The sequence below is a fragment of the Anopheles gambiae genome, chromosome 2 (genome assembly GCF_943734735.2).
Source record: "Anopheles gambiae chromosome 2, idAnoGambNW_F1_1, whole genome shotgun sequence".
Classification (NCBI taxonomy): Eukaryota; Metazoa; Arthropoda; class Insecta; order Diptera; family Culicidae; genus Anopheles; species Anopheles gambiae.
Window position 1 is genome coordinate 12,488,102 of NC_064601.1, and position 22,026 is coordinate 12,510,127.

General features: G+C 45.6%; 1 protein-coding gene across 1 annotated transcript; it reads right to left on the reverse strand.

The window, feature by feature from the left end:
• Positions 1-171: 171 nt before the first annotated feature.
• On the reverse strand, positions 172-6,435 carry LOC11175693 (protein disconnected). Its single transcript, XM_061648036.1, has 4 exons — positions 4,906-6,435; positions 1,041-2,580; positions 777-955; positions 172-707 (listed from the first exon to the last, which is right to left on the reverse strand). The coding sequence occupies exons 1-4, from the start codon at positions 4,912-4,914 to the stop codon at positions 432-434; spliced, it is 2,004 nt and encodes a 667-aa protein (XP_061504020.1). The 5' UTR covers positions 4,915-6,435; the 3' UTR covers positions 172-431.
• Positions 6,436-22,026: the final 15,591 nt, after the last annotated feature.

Below are 22,026 nucleotides of genomic sequence, written 5' to 3' on the forward strand. Positions count from 1 at the left end.
CATGATAAGATGAAACTTGTCGAAACACATTGCAAGAAAAGGATAGCAATATAATGATGAGTTGTAATACGCCATCTATTGATCAAACCAATGAAGCTGTGGAGCTTTCATTTTTTTACTATGGATATTCAATTTTCCAGTCGTTTAAGCTTAATCTGTGGCGCTTGGGCATTCACGTTGCTAATAGTGGGCATTTTTATTCGTACATAAAATATTTACAAACATTTTACACAATGACAAGAACTCACTACCCCAAATCCTTCCTATTGCTAACTGACCTCTGACATTACACTTAAGCTCTACCAAGCTCGCCGTACATCGTAGGAACTACTCTCCAACTGCGTACAGTTATCGTGAATTTTCACAAACTCTCCCTGTATAATCCTGGTTTCCTATCCACGGACAGTGGACAAACTCTCGCACCGCCCGCTCTAATCGTCCCCATCGCTGATGCTCCGTGCGTCCATCGAGTCGGTGCATATCGTCAGCTCGGGGGAATCCATGGCATTCATTATACGGCCCCCGCTCATGCCGTTTTGCTGCTGCTGCTGTTGCTGCTGTTGAATGTGATGTGGTTGCACTTCGCCGGCAGGAATGGGGACTCCGTTCGCTATCTGTCGCTGTCGGATCAGCGCTAGCCGTTGCTGCGTTATTTCCAGATGATGCTTGCGCCATTTGATTCGCCGGTTCTGGAACCACACTTTAACCTGCGCGGAGACAAGGGCACATTACATTGCATTTCCTATTCCAGTTACAGCTTTCTTCAGCATGCTTACCTGTGCTTCCGTTAGCTGAAGCGTGTGAGCTAAGTACAGGCGTTCCGGTCCGACCATATACTGCTGTCGCTCGAATTCTGCCTCGAGACGCTCCAACTGCTCGGGAGTAAAGATGGTGCGCACTCGTTTACTTTTTAGCGATGCAGCCGACGAGGACATGGCAGATTTCTTGCTCAGGTCTGTTGGGGGGGGGGGGGGGGGAATAGAAAGCAAACATTAACATGGGCGGCTCTGTGGCATTGAGCCCTGTACTTTGAGGCATACCTTTAAACTTTTCCCTATTATGATTCTGTCCGTGATGATGTGGTCCCAGTGCCATATGATGTCCGGCCGCAAGCTGCTGCTGATGTGCTACTGCATGCTGTGGCAAATGTTGATGTTGTTGCGATGGTTGTTGTTGCATTTGTTGTTGGGACTGTTGTTGTTGCTGCTGCTGCTGCTGCTGTCCCTGGTGATGGTGGAAAGGGTTTCCAGCAAAGTGTGGACTGACCTGATGATGCAGAGCATGATGAGGATGATGATGCTGATGATGATGCTGATGAGGATGATGATGATGCGGATGGTGTTGGTGTGGATGATGCAGGTGCTGTTGCTGATGTGCACTCGCCGACCCACTCCCACCGGAGGGATGAAAAGCGGAAAAGCTCCCACCAACAGCACCATGTAGCCCGGGTAGCTGATGCAGGTTCTGGAGCGCACTCAGTGAGCCACCCGCCGGCTGCTGCTGTTGCTGCTGCTGTGGGCCATATCCCAGGGATCCACCGCACGTATCCACACTGTCCACACTGTCGGCACGGTCCCGTTTTTCCATACCGACGGCAGCGGCCGCCATGACGAGTGGCAAACGTCCCATCGCTGCGGCGGCTACCGCTGCCGCTGCAACCCGCTGTTGCTGCTGGAAGCCCGCCCCGGTGGAAAGATTCATCGCTCCCTCGCTGTACTCGCTGGCAACGGCTGCGGCAGCCGCGGCCGCCTCATCCTGCTGCTTCCGCAGCCCCAGGATGGCCGCTATCGTAAACGATTTTCCCACGAAACCGTCCGTGTCGAGCACGGCCGTGGTCGTATCGTTGCACGGGCTCGCACCCGCACCTAGTCGACGGTCACTTTGATCGTCTTGCTGGGAGCCGTTGTGTGGTTTTTTACTATCGATTTCGATTTCTTCATCATCGTTATCTTCCTGTTCGCTAGCAGAAGATGTCTTTTTTAACGACTCTTTCCCATTTGCACTGTCCATCTCGTTACGCACGGTTTCCCCACAACGAGAGGATCTCCCCGGCCTTTCTGCGGAATCCGGATCATCCACATCGATATCGATATTGTTCTCCGATTCACTACCGTCCGCTTGGCACGGCTCGACCGCCGAATCAAACGCTTCGTTCTTCAGCTCCCGGCCACCCAGTGCGCCAGCAAAGCTCTTATCATTACTACTATCATCCTGCTCCTCGTCTTCCTCATCCGTTCGAGATCCCTGGGACGATCGAGCGTAATGGCCGAGAGAGCTGTGGGACCGTTCTACTGGTCGAAGGTTCGCCGAAGGACCTGCGTGATACGCTGGCTGATGCGATGCCGATGGACTAACGGCTGCATGTAACTGTTGCTGCTGCTGCTGATGGCCAACCGCTCCCGCCAAAGTTTGAAGCTGCTGGTGGCCATGGTGAGCATGGCTGTGGCCCAAACCATCGGTTGCCAGCGCCAGAGCGGCGGCGGCTGCCGCTGTGGCGTGTGACGTGTGCAGGTTGAGGAAGTGGGTTAGTGGGTTCGCATGATGGTACTTCGTCGGTTGATGGTGTATCATGGTGAATACCTGTGGACGAAAAGAATCCATTGTTAGTTAGGGGATGTAAGTGACGTGACATGTGGTCAGAAGTGTTGGACGTATCCATCGATCCTTCAGCTGGATCCTTAATGAAGGAGCAACTGTGTTTTTTTTATCAATTCCACAAAGTGGTTTATCTTCTGGTAATTAGTTGTCCCCTGATTTGAGCTAAAAAGTTTCATTAAACAGCTTTCCTTTTTTGCTCATTAAAAGTGAAGCCACATTGGTAACCACATGGTCACTACGTCAGGTATAATACCGACCTGAGAGGATGGGAGGGAAAAGTTTCTACAAAGCTTTACCTTCACCTCACTGCATAGCAATGGACAACCGAAGTGAAACTTTTCAGAGCTTATGAACAATCTAGTATCCAGTGAGTTTGTCATTTTATCATGGAGAGGAATTTATGAACACTTTCGTGACTGTCACAATCACCTAACTATTCACTTGCCGTTAATTGTAGTTTCTTTCCCATCAATCTAGCTTACCTTCTTTCAAGATAATTATTTTCAGCCGAAATTGAGGAAAAAAATTAAAAATAGAGATTAAGTCTACAAAAGATACTTAAAGTCCGACAGCGTTCCTAGAGTGATGAGGTTTAGTTCGTTTCTCACAACAGATCTGTTATGAAATCTAGCTCCATGGTAACATCCTCCATATTAACAGCTTTAGACTGTTGCACATGAAGCCCCCCAATACCGATATGTTGCTTACCCACCGACCGCACCAGAAAACATTGGCCACAGCAAAAGGTTAATGTATTTGCATAAATGCCCCTATGCCAGCGCAGGCCGGGCATCATATCAAATGTCCTGCTTTATGAGGTCACTTTTCCATCAAACAACAACCCGAACCAGCTCTATTGTCCGTTACGGTATCAAACTTCCGCCCTCGTGTTCGGACACACGGGACACAACACAATTGAGGTTATGGCTAGTGATTCTACACTCCGACACACACACACACACACTTCCCCGTGTCTACGATTGCAACACCACATGTGAAATAAAGAATACACAATACCGGGCCATACCTTCACTAAGCTCACTAAGTAAGAGCGGTCTCTCCATTGTTCATCGAGCGAGCCAGTTTATAGGGGACAGAGTTAGTAAACTGAGATCCACGTTTTAGTTCCTTTCTGTGGCATCCATATTCTTTTCTATTTCTTTTTCTCTTTTTTGGACCAACCCGTCAATCCCCATTGCCATTACATTTGCATGCCGGTTGAAGCCTTAGAAGCCACCCGGCGGCAACAAGCACAGCCGGTGCAGAAAGCGCATTAAAACATCTCGCCACAATCAATTGTGTTGATTGCTGTGGAAAATTGACACTTACGTTTGGGCAAGTCGGTCTGTGGCACATGTATCGGTGACACACACGCATTCGGGCGAGGACATTTGATAGTGGTGCAATTTAGTGGCATAAATGCATAGATTGCAGCGCCAAATGGGGTTGAAACTTTCGAAGACAAACGACAAAGCAATCTAATAAAAGAAAAACGGCTATCTATTCAAAGGCCGACGGCGAGGGGATGAGAAAGAAACCCCCAACGTATCGCATTTGCATGAGCAACAGCTAATAGGGGAAAATATGATATTGCTTTGTTTCAATTGTGTTGCTCCTATTGAAGTCAGGTTTCATGCTGTTATGATTGATTTCATATTTAAGGGCTTTTGTTTTGTTGCAGTTTATGCGGCTTCGGTTGCCGATATCCTTTCTCCTTACTTTTATGGATTTATTAAATAAGAAAATGTGCTATTAATTAATGCTTTTTTTCTACTCGCATTGTCGCAAATTATTCCTGCTTCTGATGATGAGGATGATAAGATAAAAAAACGCAAGGTTTGGTGATTTTAAAGCAAGTTTTGTTTTTTAAATTTTTTAAGAAGATACAAATAAAACTAAACGTGTTTGGAATTTAAAATGTTTCATATTTATAGCTTAGAAGGGAATTTTTTACTAAATTTGAATGTTTTACATGATTAATCATTAATTATTAACCAAAACTAGCTTTAAATGGCCGGTCTCGTAGTACAGCCGACAACTTGTACGACTTAACAATATGCCCGTCATGGGTTCAAGCCCCAAATAGACTAGACCGTGCCGCCTAACGTAGGACTGACTATCCTGCTATCCTGCTATCCAAAAGTCACTGAAAGCCAAGTCCGCTAGTGGTACAGGCAGGTATTGATCGACGACGGTTGTTGTGCCAAAAAAATAAGAGGAAGTTTTAAATGCCAAAAAAAAGCATCAAATTCCCTAAAAATATTTTTAAAGAAGTGGAAAAGCTATACACGTAGAATCAATAATTACCTTTTTCATATATTCAGCTAACAAACAACAGAATTGTTCCTCTTTTCTCGCTTCTCCCTTTCAAGTGTTTGTGTTTTTTGGTCACACACTGTGCCAATATTTGGCCCACTTAATTAGCTACAAATTAATTGCTTTTTATCAGCAAACGAACCGAACTCAGCACACACATGATCACACTGCCACCTGAATGTGAAAGCTTTTTCATAGCCTTTCGTGGAATGCTTTTGCCGTCGTGTGCAATGCAACGCGCAATGCCGCAAATTTAATGATGGCAATAGATCTTAATGAGTCGAATCAGCTTGTACCACCACTTGAACAATTAAGCAGGCAATCACAATAACTTCATTTGGGTGGGCATTTTAACTGCACGTTAAGCTCTCAACCACACACAAAGCTGATTTTTACTGGCACTTTTATCATATTTAATACAAATGTAATTTAATTGTTTTTACTTCACTACCCGTTCCGTATCGTGTGATGCACGTGTGAGTTTAGCTTCGTATCCGTAGCAACTGCCACGGACGCTACGAAACGGTTACGGTTCCTTTGATTCGCCACCACGAGTGTTGGCACCAAACTAAACAGCATTGAAGTGTGAGCCCTTTTTACTGGGCGGTCCAACAAACGGCTGTAGTTGTACGCTGTACGCCGTACGCTGGGTGTAACATAATCCGGGTGCAATGTCTCCACCTATGGCCGTTGATGAGTGGTATTGATGAGATGTATTGCCCTCCGGTAGGGGTGCATCGGTGCTTTACCGTCGGCTATTAGAAGCTAACGGGATGCAAACTGTTGGTGTAGCATCGTCATTATCGTTCAACCACAAAATCAACCTGTGCTTAACGTAATTTCAGCATAGCGAAAGCGAACTACTTCTGCAAATCGCAGCAACTTCTCGATGTCCGACGGGTTTCTTTAGACAAGCACTTTAACACTTCTGAGTGTTCCGTTTGTATTCAACACTAATGTAATTAACACACATCACATCAAAGAAATTACTTTTCGTTTTGGCACATATTAACGCACAGCTCATTAAGCTAGCTTTTAGGGTGACCGAATCCCGGATTAGGCGTTTAACAGTAGCAACCATTTAAATGCTCCAGTAACCGTAAACTCTAAGGCAAGCGATACCGTGCGTACGAGCGTCAACAACTGACTGACTGGCTGGCTGGACCAGACAGGACAACGCGTCCACAGGACCTGCACCGTAACGAGCCCGAACACCCTACTATCCTTCCGTCGCGCTGATGCAACCGATACACGGACCCCTCGGAGGGTGAGTGAGTGGCAGCCACCTCACCCAATAATGATGATGTTGTTTTTGCAGGTGCATAGGGAAGCATAGCAGGGGCGTCGAATGGAAAACGGGCAATGATGGTTCGTTAATTTGACCAGACAATCAAAACCATCCCGTCGTGCTCGCTCTCTCATTTCTCTCTTGCTCTCTCTCTCCACCCTTCTTGGCAAAAACAGCACACACATCGGCTGGTATTATTGAATCCGTTCGTAGCGGCGGCGTACGTCCCGACACTCATTCTCCTAACCTACTAGATGGTTGCTACAGTTATTCACAGCGGCGTTGTAAGAGCGGGCTCAAGAAATGTGTTGCCATCCCTAGAATTTCATGTGAGCGCCGTACGTTCCCGCTACGAACGGATTCAATAATACCAGCCATCGTCTCACTAGGACTTGCTGCTGCTTTGATAGAACGGAAAGGCTAATAAAAATACCATAAAGTCATGAATGGGAAAACGCACCACGCAGCAAGCGTTGAAATCGGTGGGATGACAACCAGTACGATGCGCGGAAGAGGGGGGGAAAAGGTCGGCCTGAAAATACTGTGAGTAAAAAGGCTAACCAACCCGACCAAATCTGGTCCCTAAATGTTCATTCTCGGAATAAACCGCACCATGCTTCGCTTTTCCACCTCCCCTTCCCATTAGTCAAGTTTCCCCATTTTGTACGATACGCTTTCCCGACGGCGAGCTTTCCCAACGCAATAGAGCCTCCAAAACCGGGCGAGTGAGTGAGCGAGAGAGCCGCGTAGCACAAGTGAGTTTGTTGGTACGTGTGTAAAACTGTGAGAAGTGGTGGAAGGCAGGTTGGCAGGGAAAAGGATGGGCTAAAATAAAATCATAACACTTGACAACAATATTAGCGAGGGAATGTGGAACATTTGCCTTCACTATTTCCACGGCAATCCGCTCGTGGGTGCGTGTGGGGTGCGAGTGTGTGCGAGGTTCCTGCACGGAAAAGGGTAGATGTGGGGAAAGAGGGTGATTAGGGTAAGATTACAAAAGACAAGTGTGTGAGGGACAGAGAGAGAGAGAAAGAGAGAGACTAATAGCGCTGTAGGCGGAAAGGAGTCAACTAGACGTAATTTTCCACCCTCCGAGGGAAAACGCTAGCCGTACGCATGCGTCAGTTTTCCACTTCCGGCTTTTGCTTGCTCGTTTGTTTCGCCTTCCTTCCCTTCCGCTCTCGGGAAAACCCATCATCAAGTTGCGTTAAAAACGTAAAACGTCGGCCATTTTTCCACGGTGTGGAGGGCCGCACACGGGGATAGGGCAAGAGCTTCGGCGGAGCAAAACAGTAATTTACCAGCCTACTGTTTCATTTTCTCGCTCTAGTTCCATCCACTCTGTCATTCCATCTCTCTCTCTCACACACACTCTCTTTCTATCACATCTTCCACTGAACAAACAGTTGAGCTCTGTCTCTCTCTCGCTCTCGCTCTTTTTCGGTCCCTTTTTCCCGAAGTGCCGAAAGAAAAATGAAACAGCCCGCAACCTCATCTCATTTGAAACACTTTTGGGTTCGTTTCGGGAAGGAATTGGAGAGCGTTGGCTGTGGCCCGAGGGAACGATGTGCCTTGCCAAACAGGCAGAAAGCTAAAGCCTCTTCCCCAAATGCCCCTTTGTGGGGAGGACTGATTAAGTTGCTGTGAATTTTCGGGCTCATTTTCTTAACGGGAAATTTAATTGACAGCAAGATTGCGCTGGTCGAAAATGGAGCGACGAAGGCGCACGAAGGCGCACGATGGCTTGTCTAGCTGCTCAGGGACGGTCGCAGGGCTAGGCAACAAAAAAAAATGTGTGCCCCCTTCCTCCCCTTCCGTTCTGTGAGGGAGTTGGGAGGGAAGTGCAGTGCCGCTATGTGCAGGAACGGAATGTGCTAGCTGATCGGAGCAGGCCAAGGCGAAAGCTAATGGCGAAGCATTAGGAAGCGTAAATTAAATGAACCGAACACACCGACCGACCGACCGACCGACCGGGTTCGAATGGGGTTAAGGGGGGTTGGGGCTAAGGATGGTTATGGTAAACACCGGTTTGGTTTTGGGGTTGGATGTTTTTTTGTTCGTTTGTTTTAGATGCTTTTGGGGGGGTAAAGAAATTAGATAGAAATGTAGAAAGGATACATAGAAAAACGTCTGCCAAGGATTTCGAAGGCGTGTGATCTCCTAAGAAGAAACAGTGTGTATGGAAAAGGATGGAAGTTCAGTAAGATGTTGCAGCATGAACTTGGAAAGGAGGCCGATTTTTAAAGCGATTTAATTCAGCACTGAACATCAGATAAACGGCACCAATTGATATCAATCGTCGTTTTAGATTATCACTATTAGTATATAATACAGATTAGCACAACGAGAGGATATTATAAATGGAAGCTTAAGTTAAAAAAAAACAATAATCTCATAACTAATCAAACATTAATAGTCCAGCATTCATGGTATGCCTTAGACGGCCTATTCTAACCTGGTTATTTGTTTTGCCTTATGTTGTTCTAAAGGTATGCAACACGCAATACAATGTCGTGCTATTGACGTCTGTCTGACTCCTTTTTAACACTTGTATCCCATTAATACAAATAATAGATTTAAAAACACTCTGAATGAACTCTGAATTAGCATTCAAAATTACTTGCTAGTTAACTTTGGGTTGTGGTTACCTCATGCTATTTGGTGTTTATTTTGTTTCATTTGCAAGCTGTATTTATGTAATTTTATGTCTACACGTTCATTACACACAGACATACTAAGTATGATCTCCCCATTAGAACTACAACAAAAAAAAAAAAAACACGGTATGAGCCGGAAAACTCCCTCGGAAAGCGAAAGATTCGCTCCAACACTCCCTGGGATATCCAGCCTCCAAATAACAAAACAAAAAAAAACATCCCCCTATAATATCCTACCTTCACGAGTACCCGTCGGTGAGTGTGTATGTGAGGGTGCTGGTGAAGGAATTCTAATTGAAATACTTTTCGGTGCGTTTCACTTTCGTGTTTCGCCGTTGACGGAAATATCAAAGGCACTCCACGCCAAGGCAGGAATGTGCGCTTCGGATTGCCTTGGCAGGGGGGAAGGAGGGTGGTTGAGGGAACCGAATTTGTCCGTACGTAAAACAAGTGCGCCAAGCCAAACCCTGCCTGGCCGCTGGTTTTGAGACAGTCAGATTGGGGTTCTATCACTTGAGAAAGATAGAACTTGGTTTGAGCCGTATGGACGGTACATTTGCTACAGAGTTTGATGCTGTAAACTGGCCAAAATAATAAAAAAAAACCGTTAAAATGACAGTTAAAAAAGTTACTTACAACAATACAAAAAGTGCCTAGTAATATTACGGAAGAAAGTGAAAACAGAAACCAGAAACAGAAGCGACACCAGTGAACCGGGAAGAGCGGATCACATCTCCAGGAATTTCCCGCCGGGGTGGTCCTTGATATTCGACGGCTCCATCTATAAATGACCCACAATTGCGCGCTGCTTTAATTGAGTTATCAGACGCCCAACGTCGTGCCAGAGACGAACCAAGAAACGTCTAGAAGTTGAGGGTGGGTGGGAAAATTAAGAGCAAATTAGACGCTGCCCGCATCCACCAGGGCATCCTCTCCGCCAAGTGGCAAACCAAATGAACTGGAAAACGGGACGAACGAACGTTAATTGCATTATTGCGCGTCTTCGACACTTTCGACGGTGCGGCGAAGGATGGTCGGTGGCCGGTAGCGTTTACCAACCGCCGGAAGCAGCATTCCACCAGAAAATGGTGACATGCCGGGGTCAGCTTTCGCGCCGGAGCTGAGATAGGAAAGGAAAGCGGCCGCGTAAGCATTACAATCGTCCGCCGACAATTGGCCGACGGTGGGCAACCGCACTGTGACGGTGGGCGATCGGTGTGCTGTGAAGCTTTCGACGTTTTGGTGAATTTTAACGCCAGCCAGAGAGCCGGGCTTTAAATGTTTGGCCAAGTACCGGCCGCGCTCTTCAAGTGCAAGTGCACCAGATGCCGAATCAAAATCCGGAATGGTGTGGGGTTCGGGGTGGCTATCTCCGATTGCGATTTGCGGCGGAGTGTAGTATGATGTGTGTGATTCAATTAGGATGCAATTGCATTGAGTTAATTAAGAGTTCACACATATTCGCAGTGAGTGGTTGAGAGGGATGAGGTTGGCGCAAGAGGCTGGGAAGAAGCTGTGCAGAATGCATTGCCTTCACTAGACCGACCCACGATGGGTGTACAGGTACATTCTTCGCATTGATTACGCTCACAGTGCATTTTACAATCTTAAGTTAATACTCCGTCGGGCAAACGGTGTAGCACACAATCGGCAAACACTTGTTTGACACTTTCGATTCAAGCAGATTCAATGCAAAAACCAAAGCCAAAAAATCACTCCACTGGAACGTAGCGAAGCAACGTCACACACCCACACACGCACAGACAAAAACACAATACAAGGAAAAGCTCTCTTCATGAAATGTTTACAGAAAAAGCAACCCCATGTTTATCAACGGTAACGCGGTAACAACACAGGACGCACAGCAGGGCGCAAACGATGGGGCTAATGATGATGATTCTACTACTGCTGCTGCTGCCTCTTCTACTACCGCGTCTCCACCGTCAGCAGCGGGGTTGGCGGTTTTCCACGAACGATTTTCTCCCTCCCCCGTTGGGTCGTCGTTGTTGCATGGATTGCGTGCATAGCTCCGCCCACGTTTTTATTGCTGCGGTCGTTTTTTGGCGGCAACAGCGGCAGGAAACTAACAACACACACATCACGTTACAAGCGCTCTCCTCTCGGTGTAGGGTGGTGGTATCGTTGGTAACGTGTATTGCGCTACCATGGATTGTGCTTTGGGTTTGCAGTATGGGCTAGAGTGGATTCAAAATGGTCTCTAAACATTTACTGATGTAATATCGATGTTACTTAAACGGACACTATATATAGTTAAAGTTACTTGTCATGTTTACTTTTACTCTTATTTTAATTTAACCTCAATTTAAACTACGGATATTTAAATCTATACAAAGATTCGTACAGCTCGTAACCATTTTCCTCGAAAATTTATAATATTTTCCTTATTAATTTGCAAAGAAGTGGCTTCCTTTCACTTCATACCGAGCATCGCTAATGTAATAATCCGTTTCATTGCTTTGCAGCCCTAACCTAATCATATCAAAACGTCAGCCACCGCCGGACACCACCGGACACTGCACTGCACACTTCGGTCGGTACGCATAGCAACCGCACGGGCTACCTGGAATGCAGCTCAACCGTCCACAGCGACTAACGAAGCTTGCCCGAAAGGAGACGCTTTGCTGTCGCTTTGCTCGCAGGACGGCCAACACATACACGACACGCGATTATGATAACATCTAATAATCCTCTTTGGCCAGTCTCTCCAGCAACAAAGCTGACCAATGTCCACCAGATGCTGTCCAGTGTCCATGTCATACTGGCCGGGGTCCTGGCGACCAGCGGTTTGCAAATGAGTAAAACGGTACGTTTTTAATGAATTCATTAGAGAGCGCTCGTTAGAGAGGATAGCAAACTGTGTACATTCCACATGATTTACCGTGCTCCAAACACTCCTTCACAGTTTAATCCTGCAGAGTTGCTTTTTCTTCCTCGCAGCTACCTACACAGCATTTCTTTGACCGGTGAAGGCAAAATAACGTGGTCGCAAAATATTTAATATGTTTGTTCAGCAATGAATGCTCGCAGTACAGCGCAAATTGAACAACAATTGAGAGACCAATCGTTTCCGCGCTTTACCAATGTTCGGGACTTGCTGTATTGAAGTATTTTCCCTCGAATGAGCTCCCTAGCAGTGATACAAACGTTGGAATTATTTTGCAAAATACGCTTTTGCTGAGCATTTTCTTCGCTGGCATTTTATATCGCTCAATGCAAATGAATGGAATGCAACGGGATGGGAGAGTGAATCAAAATGCCGGCCTATTGGCATCACGATGGCTCGAGTTTGCTTATTTTTTTTATCGATTTGAGTTGGATTACACAATAAATACCAGAAAGGAATAATTATAATGCATCTGGTATACGTTACGCGTTACTTTATGAGTAACCTTAACTCATCCCGTAATTATACCCTTTGGCTGTACTGGTATAATGCTAAAAAACCTGGCTGAGATCTGAAAGAATCAATAGAAAAACCAAACATAGCCGTTTTTTTAATTTTCTGAAATAGTGTTCTGACTTTAAGTTGTTTAATATGCATATGAAGAATACAATTGAGAGCTACAGACTAAAACTATTGACTAATGGGAATTATCATTCAATGTCAGCACCATAATGGTCAATATCGTCAAGCTACATGGTATTTTTTTTAAAGAAATAAAGACCGAATTTCAGTAAACCTCATGTTTTTCATGTCTGTTCTTATATTTAAGGATGATTTTCCCGAGGTTTTTCTCAGACATCGGCCTGATTTTGTTTTTCAGGGGCATAGTACAATCAACGATGTGTAAAGACATTGCCCCTATAAGTAGATGATGATGAGTCCCGCCTCTTATCTCGATATAGCATTGAGTGGTACAATCGTTCCTTATCGAGGATATCGCAGCAATAAATCTGATCGATTATTGTGTTATCATAAGTTAGTAATTTGTTTATTTGTTTAAACAAAATAAATAAAACAAATAATCAAATAATAAGTGGTCAGGGTCAGTCGCAACGCATGGTGCTTTCGCTTCTCTTGTATAAGAAGTCTAAGAAACTGTTCAGAAAGTCGCAAAGTTTGAAAGTAGGTGGAAATTAGGCATTTGACTATGTATGTATATTACATTATACTTAGTTCTTCATTAAACTAGCAATCTGTCATTCAGAGCTCCAAACAAACAGATTTGAACCAACAAATTGTAGCGAACCTATCCTAAAGTGAGCCCTCCGACACGACGCCATAATTTTGCTGCCTGATGTTTGAATGAAATAGTGGACATTCCCAGCAACGATTATCCTTTTTTTTCGTCACGCATGACACAAAAAAATGCCCATAAACGGCAATGCCACAATACTCAAAGCACTAAAATAACTTTTCAATTAGTGAATCCTCGCCCCAAGTTCTGTTCCCAGGTTGAACGTTTTTGGCATTTATGTATGCCATTGCCATTGCCGCTTACCCCACGCATACCCGTAGATGATCGCGCGCAAGTAATTGGACACCATACCGAAAGGGAGCAGTGAAATTATTAATAAAATTTCAATTTTTGGACCAACCCCCCACCTCAAAACTCTCTTCTCTCCGATCATCCCCCGTAACAGGCTGCCCTCATGCCAGATTTGTTGATTCTCAGTGTAATAACAGATTGGGGGGCGTTTTTTTTTCGGGAGTAAAACAATATCGCTTCATGCCATCGCATCTCGGGTCAAAGTCAGGTTGAGTAGCCACAAAATTGCCATTTTCTCCAAGCCCTCCACCCCACCCCCGTTTCAACCATTGTTTTTCCGTTTTTGTTTGAGGATACACACACACAGCGGGCAACGTTTTCCCCCTTTTTTGCCCGCTCGGTTTCATTTGTGGGTGCCCCCCGTCCAATTGGGATGAATTGTATGCCCGTTTGATATTTCATCCATCGAAATGGTATTCATCTCGTTAAGAGAGATAGAGAGATCAACACAGAGAGAGAGAGAGAGAGAGAGAGAGAGACCAAAACATGTACATAGATTAAAGGATCTGCCCGAATCTGGGAGTAAGGTAGACTGAAGCGTGGAAAATCGGGCACCATTTAGAACGCCATCCAAATGATGATGATCCGGGAAATATTTCCCCATCCATCCCTCTGTTTCATCCTTTTCTCTTTCGTCCCACAAATAGACAATGATTGTTTTTGTGCGGCGTTCCAAAGTTTTGCTCTCCCCTTGGTGCCCTGAAAATCCTCGTCCTCGTCACCGTCTTCCTCCTTCTCCTCCTGATCCACCTCCTGATTCGTCGGGTGTGTATGGGATTTTATTGCAATTATTATTACCATAGCAAGCCATGGAGAAAATCTTTCCGCTCTCCCCTGGTTCACCAACGAAGAGCGAGAGCGAGTGAGAGAAAGAGGGGAAGAGACGGAGAGTGTACGCCAACCACACACTAACGAGATGGAAATGAAAATGTTTCTTTTGATTCATTTGTTAATTTTTCTCTTTGATATTTTAACTGAGCACTTTGGCACTGGTTCGGGGCGGCTACTGCTGGACGAGGGCCATCGTACCTTTGCTTGCTCGTTGGTATCATTTTCGTAGGCAAGGCAAGGCACTCGGCAATGTCCTAGCTGCCCCGGCAGATGGGGAGCCCGGGGAAAATGGTTATTATTATTGCAACGACCCACGAGCGGGGGGGGTGGGGCGGGGGGGGAGCAGAGATACTGTTGCTGGGCCCCATCGTTGTTCATCAGAGGGAAAATAACAATTGTTTGAAGTGGTTTGAAGTGACCTCTTCGGGGGGGGATTTGTAAACGATCGTTAGATGGGATGGGCTAGAGTAATTCGTTTGCTGCTATGAGGATTATGAAATAAAAACCCGCCAACCGGACCGAAGCCCTGTCCGAGGCTTGTCCTAATTGGTAATTGAATGCAATTTATACACAGCATTGTTTGAAGGCAATTATAATGCTTATACAAGAGTTTTGATATTGCATTCTCTCTGTATAATGACTAATCACTGTTGGAATTGATGGTGAAGCTAATAGGAAAGCAATGGGCGCATGACGATCGACCTTTGCTTTGGCAAGTAATTAGAGACAATTTTAAAACGAAATTTCAAATCACATCAATGGCATACGTTGTTAATAACGAAACCTTCGGGATAAATCTAACACGCAAGAATAGATAAACAAATGTTGGTTCCACTATATCCATTGCAGCCCGTTACGCATAGTTTTCTGATCGGAATCGACCATCGAATCATCTGCTCCCCACCGGGACTTAATCAGTATGGATGGAGAGGGGGGGGGGGGGGAGGCTGATAATAATATTGCGCCCACTCAATATCGCTCAAGCAAGTGAAAATTGGCGGAAAACTGGCTTCACTCTGCCCATTATCATGCTTTCGTGCATCGTTCGCTCACGGAAAAGGTGGAGCCTGCTGCTTGCTACCATCATGCGCGCAATTTTCGCCCTGAAATCTACCCACAGTGTCCCACGGTATCATTATTATCGTTCGCTTATTATGATATAATAAAATCCTCTCCACCTCACACACACACACACAGAGCCACGGTAGCAGAGCTTATTATTATGTGCCGTACCGTTGACTCCATCCCATTAGCGTACACGGAGGGCCAGAGGGTTCCGCGGCCGATGCGGCGAGACCGGGCGATAAGCAAAGCCCTTCCAAAGGCTCAACAAGAACGCTCCGGATGGATGGCGAAAGTTATAAATTATCCATTGATGGTGACATTATGGTTTGGCCGTTTGTTTCGGCAGCACCATTGGCACCTTGCAGGGACAGCTCCCGGAAGTCTCCGGGAAGAGCCACAAGGGAAGGGAACAAGGACCAGGACAGGGTAATTAATTAACGCATTAATTAAAATTTGCTTCCGAGAATGAGCGAGCAAACTCGCGCGCGCACACGGTGATGCGGTGATTATTATTGTTATGGCGATAATCCTGACTATCTCGGGAAGCTCCGTGATAACACCCCCGGGGAAGGGTCACACAAATGGAAGGAGGAGAGGAAAACTCTCTCTCCCTGTACATCTCTCCCGAAAGAGGCTAATAATCAGGCAGCCAGAATAGAGACGGGGAAACGGCCCCCGGTGTCATTCGCGTGTCACCTAGCGGCCGGAGAACCGTTTCGCCTTTGTTTTGGGCCCGGCGTGTTGTTAATACTGCCTGCCAGTGACGGTGGTGGTGGTGATGTTGTTTGAAGCGAAAAATGAATGGCTAAATTCATGGCGGCGAACGGTAGCGAAGCGTAATGGCGTAACGGACCGGCGGGAAGGTGTTGGTTATGTTTTGCCATAATTAATATCGAAAGTTTAATTAAAATTTTATAGATAATTCCCGACCTCCCGGGGTATTGGGGAGGTGGTGGTGGTCTGTGATAGGAAAGTCTACGGGACCGAAAATCAACCGAAAATTTAACAACATGCTAAACGGGAACAATGCGACCCTGCTTTGCCCTGGGTTGAAGAGGAAATTGTGCGGAATTTCCTTGCTAAATGTGCATCATAAATATGTCAATTGATCCTTTTTGACTGATTCTTATTCTACCTTTTCTCTGGAATACAGTACCATTACCAGTTTGTGGTGTAATCTGAGGGTCTTTGTTCAATTAAAATTTTCAGACAACATTATTTGGAATCAAATCGGTGCAAGAATGACGTGGTCAATTTGTACTAAACAGGTTCAACAAATGGGTCATAAATTTGGTGGTTTTGCACACTAAATATTAATTATTAAACAGTAATCGTATAGATAGTAATCATATTTTTATCATTTTTTCTGCTTGAAAGGTTTGAAAAGTTGTTTTGTATTTTAGAACTCATATGACAAATAGACTCAATGTGCTCCGAGCAAAGTCAAATTGGAAAAAAAAGTTTATCTCCCACTATCTCGCATATCTCGTCAATAAACTGTAATTGAAATCAAACAAAAGACAAACTTCACAAATTGCACAAATGCTTCGTCGGCAACAATTCAAATTTGTTCAAAAGTGATTACGATTAATATTTTCGAAAATAAACAACCCCTCCTGCCAGGAAAATGCATCACCGAGAGGAAACTATCGCTGTCCTTCCACAAAAACGCGCTACCACCACCAAACCGGCTCGAGGAGCCACTCGAAACTAATAATGTCAATATAAATTGCCGGGTGAATAATGTCCACCACTCATTGAACAAACCGGCAGCCAGCAATATGTTTAGCGTGATTGTTTGCCTTGTACACCCGCAGTGAACCGTGCGCCCCCGTTAGTTAGCTAACCGACAATCCTGCCAAGCGTCTTCACCATAGCACACTGCGATTGGGTCCCTTTTCACTGTGCGCACACACACACACACACACACATTAAAAAGGACGATGACACCCCTCTCGAACAATAAAACCAGTGCGACCATCCGAGGATACGACGGAACGAGGGACAAAGAACAAGCGGAAATGTCGGTTCCGGTTTGCAAAGCCGAAAGCGAAGGTACCGGAGGCTACCGCAAAAACGCCATCAAGTGTAGCGGGAATGGTAGGGAGAGAAAGAGAGAGAGAGAGAGCTTTGATACAACGCGTGAAGAACGAAGAATGCCGGGGACGGCATCACAGAGGGGTCGTCGTCGTCGTCGTCGCAGAGGGGTTTGTGAAGCGGGGTGAGGTTGGAATGTGCGTTATTAAAATATTTTGTCAACCGAATGTAGCAAATCCAATAATGATGATACGACTAATTTGGCCGTAATAGGCCGTAAATCGTAAATGATCATCCATCCGCGCGGATCAATGGGACACGGGGCAGCAGGGGACTGGTAAGAATGGGTGGGAGGATGGCTGATTGTGTAGAATGGATGGTGAATTTTCTACGCCGCCCGATCGGTAATAAAACGCCACGGCCATTAAGAAAGGTTGACAGCGGTCAGGTGCTGGGAGAGGGTCGCCCCCGGGTCGCACGTCCATTGTTGGGTGCACGGGAGCTGTGGTGGATCGATTTAGGATTTAGGCGTGTTGAATCGATTCGAATTCAGTGCAACGAATCGAATCAATCATTGCACAAGGGAAAAGGGAAATCTCACTATATAACTTGCCTTTCTTATTGAAAGCTTATTGGAAAGCTATGCATGGTTTTCATATAGTATTCCAATTCTGTGAGACGAATGACACAGCTCCAGATGAGTAGAATCGTACATTGGAAACAACAAGTTTCCATGTTTAATTACCTCGTGCGTTACGAATTAAAGATCTAATATCAATAATGTTGTTAAAGTGCTTTGAATCGCACGATCGCACGTGATTAGTTTGATATTAACTGTTTAGATTGCAATAAAAAGACAGCCAACAGTGTAATCAGCACCATCCCAACAGCTTCAAGTGTCTCCAGACACGATTATTAAACGCGAAAATTCCCACCCTATGTTTGGTGCTGTTTGTTTGTCCACCAACACTCCACACTCAATTGTGCCAGAGATTTGTGACATTATTAAAAACAACAGCAGCATGCACAACACGGGCCGTGCCGTGCTGAACAACAGTAACAGGTACACGCCTAATCCGCTACTCGAGTTCGAACATCAAAGTAACCCGCTGCATGCGTCCAAGCGCGCACGGTGTGTGTGCGCGATAAGCGATGGCACGCGTACGCAATAGAACTCTGTTCCGCGTTACGCAAGCGAAAGAAGCGAAAAGTCAGTTCTCTGCTTTCGGAAAACGGTATTAAAGGAAGGACTTTCACAGGATAGAGGAGAGGGGGGTCGGAAGTGAAGTTTAATGGGAAATTTATTGCCCCTTTTGCAGGCTGTGCAGCATTCACGGCGCTAAACGTCGGACACCCCCGGGAACACGTGTTCTCGAGAGAGCGCGATTGTAATCGGGCAGGGGTATCCCGGCACACTTTTCACCCTTGGGTACTAACTATCACTTTCCAGCTGGCTGGTGTGACAGTGAAGATTTCAGTCAAACAAACCTAAAATAAAAAAAGAGGGACAGGTTTCACGCACGTGCATTTTGTCGGCGTGTCTGTGTGTGTGTGTGGGTTGGTTGTGCTAAATCCGAATCAAATTTAAAGCACACAAACATTGCTTACACGCCGGGTGTACCTTCTGCGAAGGAAGGTGCTTGCTTGGGTTGGGTGGGCCACTGTTGCTGGTGCGCCGTTTGGGTAGGACACCCATTCCTGCCAGCGGACACACGGCACGACGGTGGAATGTTTCGTTGCCGCGCTTCGTTCTCCCGGACAAAGGAAGGATGCACGTCATACGGATTGCCGGATCCATGCCCGTTCACATTCTTTTCCCGATTCCGGTCCAACGAAGGGCTGTAACTCTCTCCCCTTCTCCACTTTTTTTTTTATTAAATTTCATTTGCCTGGCCTGTCTAGTGCGAGCCCCTTGCGCGGGCTATTTTCCCTTTTTTATTTGTCGTTGTTGGTTTTTTTCCTTTTTTTCACTTTTGACTTTGTTCCTTCCCTTCGCGTACGGTGGGTGAATTATACACGAGCACCACTGCGCTCATGACTGGAACGGAAGCAAATATTGTCATCATCATCATCATCACTAGCACCACCCATCGTCATGATCATTAGACAGAATTAGATTAAATTTACATCCTTTAAATACCGTTCGCTGCGCAAATTAGCAGACTTGGTGTGGAAAATAGACCCCTTCATGCCTCACAAATGCTAATCGTTCGTGACTTCAGCAGCACACCGCCCAACGGGTGACTTGCTTCTTTATTTTAAGCGTAGATAATCATTATCACTACCACCTCGTTCGAAGGAATGGTGTGATTTGCCCGCTAGATTACTAACATCTACCGCAGGATAGGATGTGTCTCCTCCTTTAAATGGGACATAAATCTCAATCTTCCTCTCCCGATTGCTCGCTCGGCTGTGCCGAGCTTCTTTGTGCAACAACCTGACATTCTGATCATCCATCTAATGCTGGCTAATTGTAAACCACGAGCCACATCAGCCAGAGGCAGCAAACCAGACTGAAGGTAAAGGTGTGAAGGATACATAAGGGGGAGTGTGTTCCTTGCCTTCAACTTGCCCAAACCCAGCAAAACATTCCATTCGGAAACAAATTATTTCTACATTTATTCATTATTAGCTCACATAAATCAACGTGCATTGCCTTCGGTAAGGGATGTGAATTTAAATCACAACAACAAGCCCACTTTATGGTGCCAAAGGCCAGAAACTCCCACAACCAGTACCGGGTGGAGATAGCGCTCTGGTGAAGCATTTCATTTCCATCCAATCTGTCCAATAAACAACTTGAAGGAATCCACTAACGCTAAATAAGCACATCCGTTCGGATGCTGTTGGAATTTTGAATTTCATTCACAGATTTAAATCGTGCAAAAGCAGTATGGCTTACGCTCAATTGGTTCTGGGGGAGCATTTCGATCGGAGCGGTGTTGAAGCAAGTGAATATGTATAATGCATTCCCTGTTTTAAAATAACTTGTTAGTTTTAATATTTTTATTTAACAAAAAAAAAACTTCAAATCTCGTTACATTTTCATCACATTTTGCTTATCAAACTTTGTCTTTTCAGACCTGCTTAGACAGCAAAATAACCTTTCGCGGATAAAAAGAGCGATAAAATCAAAGCCCAACATCATTAGAAAGAGAGAGAGAGAGAGAGAGAGAGAGAGAGAGAGAGAGAGAGAGAGAGAGGCGGATAAGTGAAAGTCATTGCCAATGTTCGCTAAACACACTCACGTCGCTGATGGACCTACGGGACCACCGCGCAGGATTTCGTTGCCTTCTTTTAGCAAGCCGCAGAAAAACGGGATGCTCCTGCTCTGCCGTCCCCACCCCTCCATGCCACCATGCCACCAGCCCATTCCAGACTAACGGAATTTCACTTTCCACCCGCTGTTTGGCGCAAAATCTCATAACGATAAATCGCTCCCTCTCCCCCAAAGAGGAAAAGCCAACATCCGGGGAAAACCCCTAACGCGCACCAGAAGGTTGTGTGTGTGTGTTACATTGCAGGAAAAGAAGAGTAAAAAAAAGGTATACCAACAAATAAACGGGAGGAATAAGGCGGGAGGTTTTGGGTCGGGAAGTTAAATAGCCATTTTGTGAACGGTTGATGGGCGCTGCGGTTCTTGGATCTGGTTTGTCGGGGCCCGCGATGAACATCGCCCTTCGCAAAGGTACTCGCGCGCACTGTCGGTCGAATCGTTAATAGATTCGCCCGGCTCGCCTCCGGAATGCCTTTCATCTTTGATCCGTGCGCCATCTTTTTCCCCGTTTTTTTTCTCCTCTAGATATGTGTTTTTGTGCCTGCTCCTTGCGCCTCGAGTCGCCGGAGTTTTGGGGGAATTTAGTGTTGTGCTCTAGACCTGGACGATGCACGGGCATGGAGTGCAGCCATAGGGGGAGGGTAAAGGTTTGATGGCTTACAGTGCAGGGAAAGCGGCACGAATAATCCAGCCCTAAAAAAGTAACATCTCCATCGAGTTTGGCAAGGATGTGAACTGTTTGGAGGGAAAGCAGTGATGGGGATGTTTGTAAAATCTGCTTCTTAACTATTAAACTACCATTTTAGTTTGAGTTTATGGCTACTTTTGAGGGCTGCCAAACATAATCGTCAGTGCTGCAATATAAGAGGCCAGCATTTGGATTAGAATCTATGAAACCTGACGAAGCTCTTTGTGATAATCAATGTACAGAGGCCGATTCTTTGGTCTGACGTAGTTCGCTCCCATCTGGATCTTTCAACCGTATCAAGGACGATTACATAGATTCGTTTTATACATTTTTAAAGCCTGTTTAATGTAGGGACAACTGAAAAGATTTCGTTACCTCAACTTCAGGGAACCATTTTCCAATTTATAATGGCTTAGGGTCCATGCAACCAGTCAACTTACGGCTTAAAACCTAATTTGTCTGTCTTGAGTCCAAATCAAGTATCGCAAGTGCCACAAATTCACTAAACGGGATCTAAACGGCTCAAGCACTCATCCTAAAAGGCATCTTAAAAGACTTCGTTTAGCATGACTGATGCATTCTGGTGGCGCCATCTGTTGTTGGGATAGCCACACAAGTGTTGCTTTCCTCGCTTTCTCCTACCTTCTGTACTGTTGTATGGTTTCCCATTGAAGTTATGCATCGCTAGAACTAGAAAGGCGATACAATTGTTTAAATACTAAACTTCAATGCCAACTAACTATCAGAACTGATGC

Bases quoted from the DNA above. Each gene is read 5' to 3' on its own strand.
- LOC11175693 (XM_061648036.1), bottom strand. The intron at 956-1,040 runs GTATGCCTCAAA...CCCCCCCAACAG, and splicing joins TAATAGGGAAAAGTTTAAAG to ACCTGAGCAAGAAATCTGCC. The intron at 708-776 runs GTAAGCATGCTG...GTCTCCGCGCAG, and splicing joins TTCAGCTAACGGAAGCACAG to GTTAAAGTGTGGTTCCAGAA.